We start from the raw sequence: 16,515 nt of genomic DNA, 5'->3' as shown, positions 1-16,515 counted from the left end.
CTTCAGGACACGTATTCAGGAACACATGGCAAGTTCACCAAAGTACGTCTCAATAAATTCCAAAAGACTGAGAAAAACAGAACTGGGAGCGGGAGCCTCAGACAAATGAGAGACCTGAGTCTTGGTGGGTTCCTGCTCTAGATTTCTCAGTGGCTTGGTGTTGAAATGGTGGGCACAGAACAGGACTAGGGGTCAGCGGGCAGGTGTAATGTGCCAACAAGAGAAAAGTCAAGGATGAGCAGGTGTAAGTCAAGGACGACTCCAAAGGGTTTGGCCTGAACAACTGGAAGAATGGAAGTGCCATTTGCTCAAGTAGAGAAGTCGGGAAGAGGAGGATTTGGGGATCAGGCAAGGAAGCAAGAGCTCAACTGAGAAGCACTCAGGGTAGGGGGTCCTCCTAGACAACCCCATAAAACCCTTGGGTTGGGCTGGCAATTGAAAATGTAAGTCTACAAGACATAGCCTGAGCCTTGGGGGGGGGGGGGGGAAGGATGAGGGGGTTGTAATCTTATATCTTATTTGCTGGCTCAGAAAGAAAAATAATCCTAAATCATAGTTTTCTTTCCTTCCCCACCCACTACCCCACAGAAATTAAACGGATTGACAAATAGCAGCTCTGAAAGATTTATGATCTCAGTTTAAGACCATGATACCTAGGGAAGAACAGAAACATTTGTTATTTTCGGGAAGAAATAAATGCCAATGCAAATCACTTTCAAATGCAAATCCAAAGCAAGCACAATTCTGGTTTAACGCATGAGGAGGTGTGTTCCCTTAAGCTCCCTTTGATTCTCCGGGAAGATTGATGGAGTAATTATACTCTAGAGAGGAGGGTTAAGAAACTGTGTTGGAACTTATTAAACATGGCATGCAGCGACTTTTCGATTTTGTTTAAAAAGTGTGCTTAAAAATAATTACATTTTAAATGGAATTCATCAATATCTCAGACCACTTAAGTGAACTGCAGGAAAATTCAGCTGTGCCACGATTTTGTTAACTTTGATCAGCTACATCACCTGGAAGCAGGAACTCACTGGCACTTTCCACGGGGCGACGGGGCTAGAAGATCTGTAAAGCATCTTTAGCTGTACTTTTGTTAACATGTACATCAATACGCAGTGACTCAAGTTCACCATCGACACTCACGCAAGCATTTATGACCCTCATGCTCATAGCGCGTGAGCAGAGGTCACGCGCCCAATGTGGACCCACTCCCCCCCCCACTCCGCCCCCGCTCCCACGCACACCAAGCACCTGTAATGCCACACGGGCACAGAATTCCGTGGATGGAACCACAATGTGTGCGGGTTCAGCAGGACCCAGGTAGATGTGTGTGGTCTACCCCTGAGTAGTGAGGGGCACTCACGGCCCTGAGACCACGCATTCTGTCCCCACCAGAACTACCTTTCTTCAGAGGCAGAAAGGAAGCAGTTCTGAGGAGCATGAGCCACTAAGGAACGCCATCATACCCTCTTCCCCGCGTTACGTCCACGCGTGAGCCAACCACGGACACTGAGATGAAGACCCGAAAGGAAAGGAAAAGAGGGGACAGCCAAGGTTCCTTCTTCTCTCTCTCCTTCCGCGCTGGTAGGCTGAAGGCGGGAGAGGGGCCAGCACGCGTTGCACACAGCCAGGAAGTGAGATGGAAACTGTTGAGCTTATGTTGCATAGTGTTTCCACTGTTCTAAGAACGAAACACAGATGCACGCACGTGCTTTGAAACGTGAACTGTGCAATTTTCACGGTTCCACCCATGGGCAAAGTGCGTATTTGCATTTAAAACCCGCCTTAGGGGCTCCTGGGTGGCTCAGTCGGTTAAGCAGCCGACTTCAGCTCAGGTCGTGATCTCGCGGTCAGTGAGTTCGAGCCCCGCGTCGGGCTCTGTGCTGACAGCTCGGAGCCTGGAGCCTGTTTCAGATTTTGTGTCTCCCTCTCTCTGACCCTCCCCCTTTCATGCTCTGTCTCTCCCTGTCCCAAAAATAAATAAAACGTTAAAAAAAAAAATTAAAAAAAAATAAAATAAAATAAAAAAATAAAACCCGCCTTACACAATATTCTTTCCGTGACAATTTAAAATTGTAAATACTGTTTTGCCTAGAAAGTTATTAAATAGCAGGTTAAAAACACCACCACAGGGGCGCCTGGGTGGCTCAGTCGGTTAAGCGTCCAGCTTTGGCTCAGGTCATGATCTGGTGGTTCACAAGTTGGAGCCCCGAGTGGGGCTCTGTGCTGACAGCTCAGAGCCTGGAGCCTGCTTTGGATTCTCTGACTCCCTCTCTCTCTGCTCCTCCCCGACTCGTGTGCGTGCTCTCTCTCTCTCTCTCTCAAAAATAAACATTAAAAAAAATCTTTTTTTAAACACATCACAACAAACTGAGAGAAAGAGAGGCCATGACAGAAAGGAAAAAGCTTCAGATTTTTGTACCTTTAATGGCGATGTTGTGGTTCTTGTACAAGGGACCCCACCCTTTTCTTCCACACTGAGTCCCACAAATTAGGTAGTCAGCCCTCCCGACTAAGAATAGAAGGTCAGATTCCTCAGTGTTATGGATCTGTGCGTATTGTGTCCCCCAAAATTCATATATGGGAATCCTGACCCTCAATGGGGTGGTATTTGCAGGGTGGGGCTTTTGGGAGATAATCAGGATTAGATGAGGTCATGAACATGGGGCCCCCAAGGATGGGATCAGGGTCCTTAGAAAAGGAAGAGACAGGCTCTCCCTCCCTCTCCACCAAGTGAAGACACACGGGGAAGACAGCTGTCTGCAACCCAGAAGAGAACTCTCATCAACACCTTGATCTTGGACTCCCTGCTTCCGAGAGCTGTAAGAAACAAATGTCTCAAGTGTGGGGTATTTGTTGTTGCAGCTGGAGCTAAGACACATTCTAGGCTCTTAAACGCCTGGCGCTGGCCGTAGTCTCCAGCTCCATCTCTAAGGCCACGTCCCCCTACCCCCTCACACTGCTCCCCATGAACTCTGGGGTAACCGAACACCCAGTTCTCTCTGCCCACTTTGCCTCTGCACCTGCTGCCTGTCTGCCTTGGAAGGGCCTCTCCCAGCACAGTGGTCCCGGTGGTTTCCTTCCTTCCCATAGTTACCTGTCCCTCCCTCAGGACTGGTCTCAGAATTGGCTTTTCTGGAAACGCTTCCCAGACGTGGTTTGGGGCCTTATCTGAAATGACACATTGAAGTTACTACCTAATGGTTAAAACTAGGTGTATTTGTTTCCCAGGGCCCCCATAACAAAACACCCCAGACTGAGGGGGCTCGAAACAACAGAAGTGTATTCCCTCCCAGTTCCGGAGGCTGCAAGATCACAATCGAGGTGCCATTTCTTCTGGGCTGTCAGGGAACATCGCATCCCTGCCTCTCTCCTAGTTTCCGGGAGACGGCCTGCAATTTTCCGGTGCCCCTTGGCTAGTACATACATTAGCCAACATCCCAACTTCTGCCTTCAGTTCACATGGCTTTCTAACCTCGTGTGCGTGTCTGCCTGTGGTGCCCCAATATCCCCTTTTTATAAGAACCCCAATGCTGCTGTATTAGGGGGCCACACTAATGGCCTCATCTCTCTCTTTTTTTTTTTTAAAGTTTATTTATTTTAAGAGAGAAAGAGAGCGTGTAAGAGGGGCAGACAGAGAGGGAAAGAGAGAGAATCCCAAGCAGGTTCCGCACTCTCAGCGCAGAGCCCGACACGGGGCTCGAACTCACAAACCATGAGATCATAACCTGAGCCGAAACCAAGAGTCGGACGCTCAACCGACAGAGCCACCCAGGCGCCCCTAAAGGCCTCGTCTTAACTTAATCGCATCTCCGCGTCCAAATAAGGTCACGTTCTGAAGTAGTGGGGGGCTTCAGTTTACTCATTTTGCAAGACTCCATTCAATCCACACCACTAAGGCCTCCGGAAATCTTTTCTTCTTTCCCCTCAAATGCCTAAGAGGATGGATGTCTTCTACCAGGCAGGGGCCCAAGGTCTAATCTCCCTAAAACCCCACTCCAGCCCCCCAAGCCCTCTGTAGGGATTTAACCAACAGAAGACTTGAAAGGCGGCTTGACCCACGTCAGTGGCCCTGACCGCCAGCAAGAGGGGCCTGGTCCGCGGTCGCTGTTCCACACGACTTGCCAGAGCCAGGCTTCTGAAAACAGGCCTGGCCCTTCCTGACAGATGTAATAAGGACTCGGGCAAGGGAGCTTTGAGGGCAGAGGCTGTCGGAATGGGCTGTTTCCTAGGAGAATGGAAATGAGAAGGAGGGTCCTGACAGCAGCACGGACAGCCAGCAGGGATGAAGTCACTGCCTCCTTCGGGCTCAGGAAGCAGCAGCTCTCACCTGACTTCCCTCCGCAGACTCGTCCTATCTTACACTGCCCGGTGCTGACATCACCTCACGCCATTCCCATGGCAACCCCACACTGCAGCCCCATTCTCAAGAGGAGGAAACTGAGGCTTAGAGAGGTGAAGTCCCGGCCCGCAGTCATACAGACAATGCCCAGGAAACTCGGGGGTCTCAACCCGTGTACCCACCCGATCCCTGCTTTTTAACCTCTGGGTAGTGACCTTCCTCGGTCGCGGAGTGTAACCTTCTTTAGTAATCTTTATACGGCACTTATTATCTGCCAGACGACGTCGTATGCATTTCACACGGAGTAACTCATTTATCCTTCAAAACAATTTATGGAGCAAGGCTCATTTAATCCCCATCTGATGGACGAGGAAACCGACCGGGAGGAAAAGAAACTTACCCAAGGTCACTCAGCCCATAGGTAGCAGAGCCGCTCAGGGCTCCAAGGAGGCTGACCCTGGGTCTGTGCTCTTCACCACCATGCTAGGCCAGGGGCGTCCCTGCTGGAAGACTCCACGATGCAGCCGCGCAGGGGGCCTGGTGTCCCAGAAACACACACACAAGCCCAGAGGCCCACGCCCCATCTCTGCGCTGGGCTGGAAGCTGGGGCATGACTCCAGAGGGGAGGAGAACTGACGGAGATGAGAGAGCATCAGGCTGGAGCTTCAGCCTGACGGCCAGACTCTGGTGCTCATCTGTCCTCGGGGGCCTGACGTAACTTTCCCACGAACCTGCCAGCACCTGAGCCGGCAGGCCCTGCATCCACAGAGCCGCCGTCCGGGCACCGCTGAAAATCCATCCACTATAAATCCATTAGAAAAATCCACAGAGGGGCGCCTGGGTGGCTCAGTGGGTTAAGATTCCGACTTCAGCTCAGGGCAGGATCTCTCGGTCCACGAGTTCGAGCCCCGTGTCGGGCTCCGTGCTGACAGCTCGGGGCCTGGATGGAGCCTGCTTCAGATTCTGTGTCTCCTTCTCTCTCTCTGCCCCCCTCCCCCCGCTCACACTCTGTCTCTCTCTCTCTCTCTCCTCTCTCTCTCTCCCCTTCAAAAATAAATAAGAATTTAAAAACAAATTTTCAAATTCCAGCGAGCAAGTCACAAGCTAAGGATCTACAAAAGGTACGCGTGTCTTGCTACTCTGAACATCACTGTTTTATATCCACTACTCTATCTTGCTTCCTATTTATAGAAGTCTTAATCCGTTTGCAATGTAAGCTAGAAATATAAATAAAGTTCCTGCGCAAAAGGTTCTGTTAAAGTAAAACCAGTCAAGATAGAAGATAGTATGGGGCGCCTCGGTGGCTCAGCCGTTAGGCATCCGACTCTGGGGGGTTTCAGCTCGGGTCATGATCTCACGGGTTCGTGGGTTCGAGCCCCACAGCGTCGGCCTCCACACTGACAGTACAGCTCGATACGGCCATGGTAAAAAATAATTCCCCAGCTGGAGCGCCCGGGTGGCTCAGTCGGTTAAGCGTCCGACTTCGGCTCCGGTCACGATCTCACAGTCCGTGGGTTGGAGCCCCAAGTCTCCACCTGTGCTGATAGCTCAGTGCCAGCAGCTTGGGGCCTGGAGCCTGTTCTGGATTCTGTGCATCTCTCTCTCTGCCCACCCCCACTCGAGTGCACTCTGTCTCTCTCTCGCTCTCAAAAATAAATCAACATTAAAAAAATTAAATAATTCCACAAGTGGGATGCAAATGATCGAGTTGGGGAAAGCCTGGTATCAGGGAAACAGCTTTCCAGTGACACAGAAAGAAGTGAGACCAAGCCCTTATGTTACCACATAAGGCACCGAGTTAACCTCTCCAAACCACAACATCCCCAGGGATGAAACGGAGCCAACCATCCCTCTCTTACAGCATTGTTCTTCACATACCAGGAGGGAACCTGTTGCTTTTCCTAAGTTACAACAGTGATTTCTCTTTGTGTTTTCTAAGGACAAGCAGCTATGAGGACAGACCTTTTGGAAAGAGGTAGGACCTGGACCAGACACTGAAGGTAGAATTACAACTGTGGCAAATGCCACAAAGGAGCATGCGGTAATTTGAGGGGGGTTGTGACCCACCACCACCCCCCCCCCCCCCCCCCCCCGTGTGGGAAATCAGATAAGGAACCTTGCAGAAGGACTGAGTGGAAGATAACCAAGCCAAGGGGGGGTGGGCTGGGGGAGCATTTCAGGCAGAGAGAACAGCACGTGGTAAGGCCCTGGGGCAGGAGTGGCAGTGAAACTTATCAGAGACTGAATGGATGCCCTATGGCCCAGGAGTGTAAACAACAGCACGGACTACAAGCAGAAGAAAAGTAGCAATCTGCATGGTCCTGAGAAACTTAACAGAAGACCAGGCGGGAGGGGAGAAGGGGGAAAAAAAAACCTTGCAGAGAGGGAAGCAGGCAAACCATACGAGACTCTTAAATACTGAGAACAAACTGAGGGCTGATGGGAGGTGGAGGAGAGGGCAAAGTGGGTGATGGGCGTTGAGGAGGGCACCTGTTGGGATAAGCACGGGGTGTCCTATGGAAACCAATCTGACGATGAGTTTCACATAAGAAATAAAAATTAAAAAAAACAAAGTAACCACGTGCCAGGTTTGGGGCTGAGACCTTTAAGGGTGCGGAGCGATTTAACTCCTGCAGCGAGGGAGAACGCACGCGCACGACGCGACGGGAGAGGGACACAGGTTCGGGCCCCTACAGGGCCTTGGAGACCACATTACAGTCTGGGTCTCGACCGTGAGAGCAGTGGAAGCCACTAAAGAGGGCTGACCATCATAGCTGGGACCTGAAGTCTCAGCTCTAGGTCATGGAAGCTGGTAGAAGATGTGCTGAAAGGCAAGAGGTAGATTAGGAGGCGGCATGGGGGCCCGATGAGGGGCAATGTCTGAGCGGGAGGTGGCAGGGGTGCAGCTGGAAAGATGGGGCAGATTTGGGAGACATTCTGGAGGTAAAAAAGACACGGCCAGGTGCCTAACTGGACGTGCGGGGGGGGGGGGGGGGAGGATAAGGCGGGTGGAAGAGTCAAGGACAAGCCAAGATATTCTGGCCTCTGCAACCGGCTAGATAACAACGCTACACGGTAAGCCGGGAAACTCCGGAAGCACGTGAGTTCGACTGAGGCTATTTTGAATCTAAGGCATTAATTCTTTCGAGACATCCAAGTGGGATTACATAGAAACACAGACTTGGAGCCCAGAGGAGAAATATGAATGAAGGAAATAAATTACTGAGTTACCGTTAAAAAAAAGAAATGCATACCAGTTATTAATGTACTGTCTCTCGGCTCCAAATCCACTGCTTTGTGACGCGGGGGCGGTGCTTCGCCCCCGGAACCGCCAACAGAGGGCGCACGAGAGGCACTGCCAGACCGGAACAGGGGGAGGGGCTTCCTTCCTTGTTGCAGCCACTGTCCACACCTGGCATCTGGCAGGCCAGCGTGCAGGGGGCCTGGCGGCCCTCCCCTCGGTGGCCCTCAAGGATGAGCTGCACCCTCCGCAAAGGTCCTCTGCCCCCCAGTAGGCTGCCCGTTCCTCTGGCCCCCGGGCCCTCTCCAAAGATGGAAACACAGCCTGTCCAGACAAGGCTTCTGGGATTCCAGTCCCTTCCCTGTTCCCTCACCCTCAGCCCTGCAGGGAGCAGCCGTCCTGCTGAACTTGCTACTTCTGGACTCCCAGAGTCCTCTCTGACTGCTTCTCGTAGTTAGCCTTTTTACTAGATGGCCATCCTTTGTAGTACATTTTTCCTTTCTGAAAACCCGTGTGGCTTCGGTCTCCTGACTGTACCTGGAATGATACGGGGTGACTGATACAGGCATGCAGGCGATGACAAGATCAGCAGGGAGACGGGACAAGGGGCTAAGGAAGAGGTCCAAGGGCTGGGTCCCGAGGAACTCCCAGATATGCCGCAAGGGAGAGGAAGCCCCGTTGCTTTCTGTACGAGAATACTCCTCCAGGGTGTCGCGATCCTCTAGCCTCGCTGCTCCTTCTAGAACATTTTCTCCATTTCCATCTGCGATTGTTCCGAGCCCAGATTTTAGACAACTGAGCACTGCTAAGAATATTTTGTTCCTCCCAATTCTCTCAGGAAAATGCCTAAGCTCAGTGCTAGCTTATGCTGTTTGATCCTCCTAAAATACAGATCCTTTTTCTCTCAAGGCATTTAAACCCTTCCCTCAAGACTCGCCAGAAACCCTGTCTCCGTCTTAACACCCTCTTCACTCCAGCGCACGTTGTGGGAAAGCCATCTCCCCTCCCTCTACCTTCCACCTTTCACTCAACAAATAGCTGTTATGCGCCTTCACTGGCCCTGTCCTCAGCCTTGCAGGCACAAAGGGGAAAAAGAAGTGCTTGCTGCTCGTCGGAAGGTCTCATGGGATCAGACAGACGACTAAATGAGATGAGCCAGAGGGTCCCACACCTGTTTCAAAGACCACGCTAATAACAGGTGCTTCTGGCCATTTCACCTGCCTGCCCCTCGTCCAGCTGCCCTTCTGCTGCTGCTGACAGCCGGCAATGCTTGGGAAAATCCTTCACGTACTTTCGTAACCCAGATGCCCCAAGTGGTACCAACGCCCGCCCTGAGGTCGGACAAGGAACCCAGTCTGGCCACATGGAGCCTTATTCTCCCCGGTCACAGTGATTCGTTCCAGAATGCTCAGGACTTAACCACGAACCCTGGGATTTTGTTCTGCAACAGCTATGAAAAGAGATGCTCCCTCTTCCGTGAGGCTCCGAGCCCAGAGGTGGTAGGGCCCCCATGACGACAGAGCCGGCCCAAAGCCATGCAGAAGAGAGCAGAGAATCCAAGGAGCCACAGCCCTGATGACATCAGCTGAGAACCTGGTTCCGCCATGAGATGCACACCTTCATTCATCCACCCTTCGAGAATGTATTGAGCACCTGCTGTGTATCAGATGCTCTTTTAGGTCTTGGGCACACAGCAGTGAATAAATCCCATCACGTCCCTACCTTCACGGGGCTTGTGACCGCACAGAGGAAGACAGACTATACCTAAGGAAGGAAGTAAAATAAACCGTACGGCAGATGACGACAAATTGCCGTGAAGCAAGGCAAGGCCAGGAGGGTGGGTTGGGAGTGCCATCGTAAGCAGGGTGGTCAGTGACAGCCTTACTGGGAGGTGACATTTGTGTGAAGACAGAATAGAGACAGGAGGGCGCCCGTGCGTCCGAGGGGCGGCAGGGAGGCAAGTGGGCTGGAGAAAGGAGGGAGATGGGGTCAGAGAGGCCGGGCCTGATGGGCACCTGTAAGACCTTCTGCGTCTACTTGCTGCTGCGGCAGAAGGAGAGGGGGCTGAGCAGGGTCCGACGTGCCCCATGCCCACTTTTACGGGATCACTCTGGTGCTGCACTGAGGTGATGTTCAGGGGGGCAGGAGCGAAAGCAAGGAGACCAGTGAGGGAGGCTCTTGTAATGGCCCAGCCCAAGGCTTGGACCAGATGATAGTGATGGAGGTGGTGACAAGTGACCAGAGCCGATCCATTCCCTTCAAAGGACCTCGTGTTGGTTTTCTGTCATTTACTACGGAAGGAGGCTCGTCTACCGTGCCACATTCCACCCGATCTCAGGTGCCATCCACGTTCAACATACACATGGTTTTATGTGCCACCAAGAAGGAAATGCGGCCAATTCATCTACGATGTGAATCTTTCTAGTCACTTGAAAAAGCTCGGTTAGCCCTATTATGTACCACACTAGTGTGAACAGCTATGACCCCATGCACATAAGAAAGCCACATCACAGGGGCACCTGGCTGGCTCAGTCGGTTAAGCGTCCAGCTTTGGCTCAGGTCATGATCCCACAGTTCGTAGGTTCAAGCCCCACACTGGGCTCTGGGCTGACAGCTCCAGAGAACCTGGAGCCTGCTTCGGATTCTGTGTCTCCCTCTCTCTGCCCTTCCCCCACTCGTACTGTTTTTCTCTCTCAAATATAAATAAAAGTTAAAAAAAAAATGCAGGCACTCCATCACAAATACTACGTTAGCCAAACTGCACCCCCAATTTCAGAGACTGAAAACGTGGAAAAACGAATGCCTTAGAAGCAATGAAATACGATAGTTGGCATACATACGTCTGACTTTATCGAGATGATTGACACCTGTTTTAAGCTTATAAAATTCATACCTATTTTCTTTTTTTTTTTTAATTTTTTTTCAACGTTTTTTATTTATTTTTGGGACAGAGAGAGACAGAGCATGAACGGGGGAGGGGCAGAGAGAGAGGGAGACACAGAATCGGAAACAGGCTCCAGGCTCCGAGCCATCAGCCCAGAGCCCGACGCAGGGCTCGAACTCACGGACCGCGAGATCGTGACCTGGCTGAAGTCGGACGCTTAACCGACTGCGCCACCCAGGCGCCCCAAATTCATACCTATTTTCTATGAGTGTTGTGTTAAGCAGGCTCCAGGTTCTCTGGAGCTGTCTCTATGAGTTTCTATGTTCATTTCTACTAAACCACCTCATACGGGTTCATGGCTATTTTCTTAATCCCCCGTGTAGAAGACAAATCAAAACACATTTTCAAGTGAGGTCCAGATCTTAAAAACCTTCAAGTCTAAGGTTTACATCCTAGACTCCTGCATTAAATATGCACCTGCCGGCTACAGGTATGAACACGGAGCCCCTAAACCCACATCCCTCACATGACATCTGTCTAGCCTCCACCTCTAGAGAGACTCTAATTAGAAGAGCAAAGTTTATTGCATGCAATGCTGAACTTTCTCGGAATCTTTTTGGTTTCCACCTCATACCCAAGCCACCGTTGTTACAAGTATGGAAACCAAGCTGTAACATGAAGGAGTTGGCCTAAAGTACTAAGAAAGTTGAGGCAAATTCACCAGTGAACCCCGCAGCACAGACATCAGATACTTGATGAATCACACATGACTGAGACACCCCAGGTTCAAAAGAGTGTCTCCAGCTAAAGCATGACTGTAACTCTAGGGGGTGATTATTTAATTGCCTTACGTGTCTGAATATTTCCAGAAGAAAGAGCAACTTTTGCTGTGTATTTAGTTAGACCAAGATGTGTTCACGTTCTAAGCTGCATGTGAAATTACCTGACCCAATAATATAGAAATAACACTTATTATTTCTAATTGTTTTTTTTACACTGATTCATTTTTGAGAGAGTGTGAGTGGGGGAGGGGCAGAGACAGAGGGAGACACAGAATCCGAAGCAGGGTTCAGGCTCTGAGCCGTCAGCACAGAGTCCGACGCGGGGCTTGAACCCACGGACCGCGAGATCATGACCTGAGCTGAAGTCGGACATTTAACCGACTGGGCCACCCAGGTGCCCCGAAGTAACGCTTATTCTTAAATGACCTTCTAATTTATGACATTCTAAAATGAGAATGCCCAGAGCTGGCTATGAGGTTGCTAAATCGATACCCCGCAAATGTGAATGCTGGCCATAAATTTATAGCACGTTGATAAAAACCCTTCGGAAACATAATTGACGTTTCTGGAGTTCCAAAAAGTATTCAGTCCCTTTGATCCCATAATCTCTCCCCTTATGCTTTATTTTAAGAAATTCGTTTAAAAGAAGGAAAAAATGTGCAAAATGTTCAAGAACTAGGTTATAAAGATGGAAAAATGAAAGTAGCCTCACTGTCTAACAAAAAGAAAATACTTAAGTAAATTATAATAGTTCCATTTGGTGGGATATCACAGCCCATTAAAATATCGATTTGAAGACACTGTTGCGATTTAAGCTTCTTTAAACACAAGGCTAGGAGAAAAAGCAGAAATCCTGGTCTCTGCGGCAGATACACTCCTATACAAAAACGTCTAGATGTGAATAAGGATAGTGAGGGGGGAAAAACAACTTCAATGCAATTTTTATATGAATTTGGAACGGGGGAGGATTTTGTTTCCATTCCCAGAATTTGTATTGTGACGTAACTGCCCAACAAATGCTTTTTGCAAAGACGATACGTGAGATGATTACTGTAAACAAGCAAGTACCGTCAGAATACACTGCTACTATCTTCCTACCAACGTCTGTACAAAGAGCCCCGTCGCAAAGCCTGATCTGAGTGCTGGACTCATTCCGCGTGGCCGTATGTATCTGGGAGAGCGAAGTTTCCCCTGGGCCTCCAGGCAGCACAGGGAACGCGGTCGGGTGCCAGACTCTAGAAGTAAATAGACCTGGGTGTGAGTCCCAGCTCCCCCCCACCCACACAGGCCAGGGGATTTTCCTGAGGTCCTCACTTCCCTCTCTAGTAAAATGCAGATTCTGAGACCTCCCGGGCCGAGTTGGTGAGGATTCTCAATTCGGTACGAAAAGTAGTCCGTGCAAGGCATTAGTAAGTCACAGTCGTTAATATCACCTAGACTCGAGTTAAACTTTTGCCATCAGAATGTAACGAGCCGTGGGACAATTATGCAATGGCAAAGCTTCAGCCAGGGGGTAGCATTAAATTACTTACAAACCGGACTTGCTTCGCCTGGGTAGGTGTTGCTGTCGTCAACCACCCACCAGCTCTGGTTTGGGACAGCGTGCTCATTCACTGAACCGTGTCGCTCCCTGCTTAAAATTCTTCAGTGACTCCAGATGCCTAAATGATCAAGCCCGAGCCGATGGCCACTTGGCCCTTTAAAGCTGGTCCAGCACTCGGGGTTCGTATCTCCTGTGCCTCCCAGCCTCCCAGGCCACACCGCAGGAGTACTAGCCACGCCCCACAACCTCCCCATTGAGCCATGCTTACTCTTCACCTTCTGCCTTAGCACATCCTGTTCCAGCCTTCTAACATACCCTTCCCTGCTCCACCAACCCACCCTTACTGGTAACACCTACCATTTTCACAAGACTCAACAGAAGAAAGTCTTCTTTGCCTCTCCCCTTTGCCCCAGGGTTAAAGACTCTCTTCTAAGATACCATAGCTCTCTGAGCTCCCTGCATCGTCCTGGCCATTTATTTGCCCTAGAAGCTCCCAGAGGGTTAGGATTTTGCCTTCATTTTCTTCATATTCCTGGTGCCCATCATAGGGGTGGGTGCAGAAAAGATGGTCAGTAAATGCCTCCAGGATAATTGACTCAAACGGTGGCAAATACAGTGCTTTATTTGCACAGGAAAATAATTGAGGCATACATTGGCAAAATCAAACAAGTTAATGTTTCACTGGGCTGGAAGCTGGCAAAACGAGGAGAGTCCTAACCTTGTATTTCAACAAGTCCTGAAACAGGCAGTCGACCTTGGGCCCAATCTGCTTTCGGAACGAGGAATGACAACAGCAGGAAAATCAAAAGGTTGGTTACACCAGATAGAACTATTTTGCCAATCAATAGTATACAGCACATTTTCTGGGATAAAGGACAGACACAGACGTCAACAAAAAAAAAGACAGAAACATGCTAAGAACCCTGAAGTACAGCCTTACTTAAAGTACAAGCTTTGATCCAGGCCAGAACCACGAACCCCTATAATTGGAGCTGATGTGTTAAGTTTGCGCTTTCTTCTATGTAGGAAGTTCATGGCTTTCGTGAAAGGCTCCTGGTACGGGCTCATTTGTTGTCCTTTCCAAACTTCATGTTCAAGTTCTAACCTCCAAGTGTGACTACCTTTGGAAACAGGACCTTTAAGGAGATAACTGAGGTTAAGTGAGGTCATAAAGGCGGAGCCCTGATCTGATAGGACTACCATTCTTAAAAGAAGAGAAGGAGACACCAGAGATCTCTCTCTAGCTCCTCAAGCACACGGAGGAAAGGCCATGCGAGGCCACAGGGAGAAGGTAGCCATCTATCTGCAAGCCAGGGAGAGCTCTCACCAGATACCAACCCTGACAGCACCTTGATCTTGGACTTTCGGCCTCTAGGACAGCGAGAAAACAAATTTCTGTTACTGAAGCCACCAGCACCAACAAATTCTGTTGTTTAAGCATCGGTGGTATTTTGTGATGGCAGCCTGGGCAGACGAATATAGATCCCTTCACCAAAACAGATGGGAGAGCTTTGACTTGTTGCAAATAGAAGGTTTCTGACGCCAGTCATGCTCTCCACCTGTCAATGAGTATATATCTTCCCAGATGCGAGCAGCCCCGAATATAATCTCGAAGGACAAAAGTGCTCCAAAAAGGGGACAGGCCTGTCCCACAGCCACCCCAAGCAGGCTGCCCCACAGCACAGTACTCCTACAGTGTCAAAATCACTTTCAGTGTCAAGAATGCTTTGACTTCCATGGAGAAGTTCAGGGTCAGTGTGAACTTGGCTGGGGCGTGGGTTCAGCTGCATGGTGTCCAGACTCTTCCCAGGACACCCAAGGGCCTCCGCCACCTCCCTGCCTACCTCTCCTCTGTCCGTGCCTGGCCTGCCTGTGCCCCAGACTACAGAACCGGGAAGGCCTCAGGTGTCCTTGGGTGCCCAAGTGCCTACACCAGCCCCACTCCCTGCCCTTATCACCACAGATGGTCATGGATCATTCAGTGCCACTAGACGAGGAATTCCTTCAGAAAAGGACCAAATAGGCCTGACCCCCTTAACTCATGTTAACTGTCTTCACGTATCCTTTTGAGAGGGGCTATCTGGACCCAGCATGTGACTACCACCCACATAGCCTTGGCCATTCTAGAAACCACGATCTGTGCACACAAGCCTATGCCTGGGTGTCGATGAGATCCACTTGTCTCCAGGGCAGACTATCCACCCCCCAAGCCAGCTCCGCTCCTTAGGAACCAGACCACATCCCTTTCTACAAGAGCAAAATGGAACAACAAAAGTACCTACCTCATACGGTTGCTGTGAAAACTGTGAGAACCCACAGAAAAGCCTAGGGCAGTGCCTGGCACATAGTATGTGCTCTGTACATCCTAGCTCTTTTCTGGGGCACCGACAAGCCTGGAGAAAACCATCACAGGGTTTTAAAGGCAGAGTTAACAGCTCACCAACCCTACTGTGCTGATTATATTTCTAAGGCACTTTGCACACGGATGACCACTGGCTGAGCTTCAAACGATCCTCTATCCTACGGTGGGAGGTGGTAACATCACTCTCATCTCACAGGTGAGGCAACAAAGGTTTCAGAGAGGTTAAGCAACTTGCCCACGGCCACACAGCACTGGAAACAGGCGTTCTGCCGGCTCCCATCCGGAGCCCTCCGGCCCCGCGCCATAAGGAAGCCCAGCCCTGGAGTTGAGATGAGACTGGACAACCTCTACCAGCGCCCCCCACGCCCCCCCCCCACAACCCCGCCAGGGAGGCTGCCGCGAGCGAGACGCCTTCTTTGGAACCACGGAGTTTAAGCAAGAAAAGTTTCCCTAGGCTGTCCTGGGCGAGGGAGGGAAGCAGCGTGGAACCTGCCCGCGCAGGGACCAAACGCGTCGTGGACACACACACACAACCCAGGCCGCCTCCTTCTGCCTCAGGCTCTGATGGAGACCTGGGCTTGGGAAGCTGGAGCCGAGCACCCCCGGGACCCGCGTCCAGCTCCTCCTTCGGCTCCCCAAGCCCGGCTGCACACCCCGTCCGCGCGGGCCCCGGGGAAGGGGGGAGGGGAGGAGGGGGAGGCAGCGGCCCCCGGGACGAGCACACACCCCCCCCCCAAAACCCCGCGCCGCGAAGGGGCACCGAGGGATGCGCCCCTCGCCTCTTACCTTCCTCATTCTCGTCGAACACGGGGGGCTTGTGGGAGTGGTTCCCGCCCATATTCCGCCGCGGCGCCGGCCGCTGCTACATGCCCGGCCGCGGGGAGCGGGCGGCGGGGAGCGCGGGGCGCCGAGCGGGGAGCGCGGAGCGGGGAGCGCGGAACCGGCCGCGGGACGCGCTGCGAGCGCCCAGCCCAGGCTGCAGCCGCGCGCGCCAGCCGGAGGGAGGGGTCGGGGCGGGGGGGGGGGCGCCGAGCGCCGCGCAGGGGCGGGACCGCGCCCGCCGCGCCCCCTCCCCTGCGGGCGCCCCCTCCGCCCCCGCCCGGAAACCCGGAGCTCCCCGCGGCCGCCCCGCCGCCCAGCCGCGCCCCTCGCCGGCTGCGGCGGGCGGGGGGAACGGGAGGCGGCGCGGCGGGCGGAGGGGGGCGGGGCGGGCGGGGGGCGAGCGCAGCCCCCTGGAGGGGCGGGGGGCGCCCAGAGGAAGGGGCGCGGCCGGCCGGGCGGAGGTGCGCAGCCGGGGGGCGGGGGATGCGGAGCGGAGTGCGGGGTGGGTCCGGCGGGGGAAATAATCGCGATCCCGG

The 16,515-nt window shown here is 52.0% G+C and overlaps 1 protein-coding gene across 5 annotated transcripts in view; it reads right to left on the bottom strand.

The window, feature by feature from the left end:
• The window catches only part of STK32B (serine/threonine kinase 32B), a 397,674-nt gene extending 381,571 nt beyond the window's left edge, over positions 1-16,103 (bottom strand). The window contains exon 1 of one of the 5 annotated variants that reach the window (XM_053901696.1): positions 15,944-16,103. In XM_053901696.1, coding sequence (XP_053757671.1) covers positions 15,944-15,995 — 52 coding nt within the window. In that variant the 5' untranslated portion in view covers positions 15,996-16,103. Of the gene's footprint in view, positions 1-7,599; positions 7,674-12,572; positions 12,856-15,943 lie in introns of those variants that run through there. The other 4 variants (XM_019453728.2, XM_053901697.1, XM_053901698.1 and 1 more) reach the window with 4 other exon arrangements.
• Between the last annotated feature and the right edge of the window lie 412 nt (positions 16,104-16,515).

Source organism: Panthera pardus, unplaced genomic scaffold (genome assembly GCF_024362965.1).
Source record: "Panthera pardus isolate Hobbes unplaced genomic scaffold, ASM2436296v1 HiC_scaffold_13, whole genome shotgun sequence".
NCBI classification, from domain to species: Eukaryota; Metazoa; Chordata; class Mammalia; order Carnivora; family Felidae; genus Panthera; species Panthera pardus.
The sequence above is the reverse complement of the archived record's forward strand: the minus strand, read 5'-3'. Positions and strand labels throughout refer to the sequence as shown.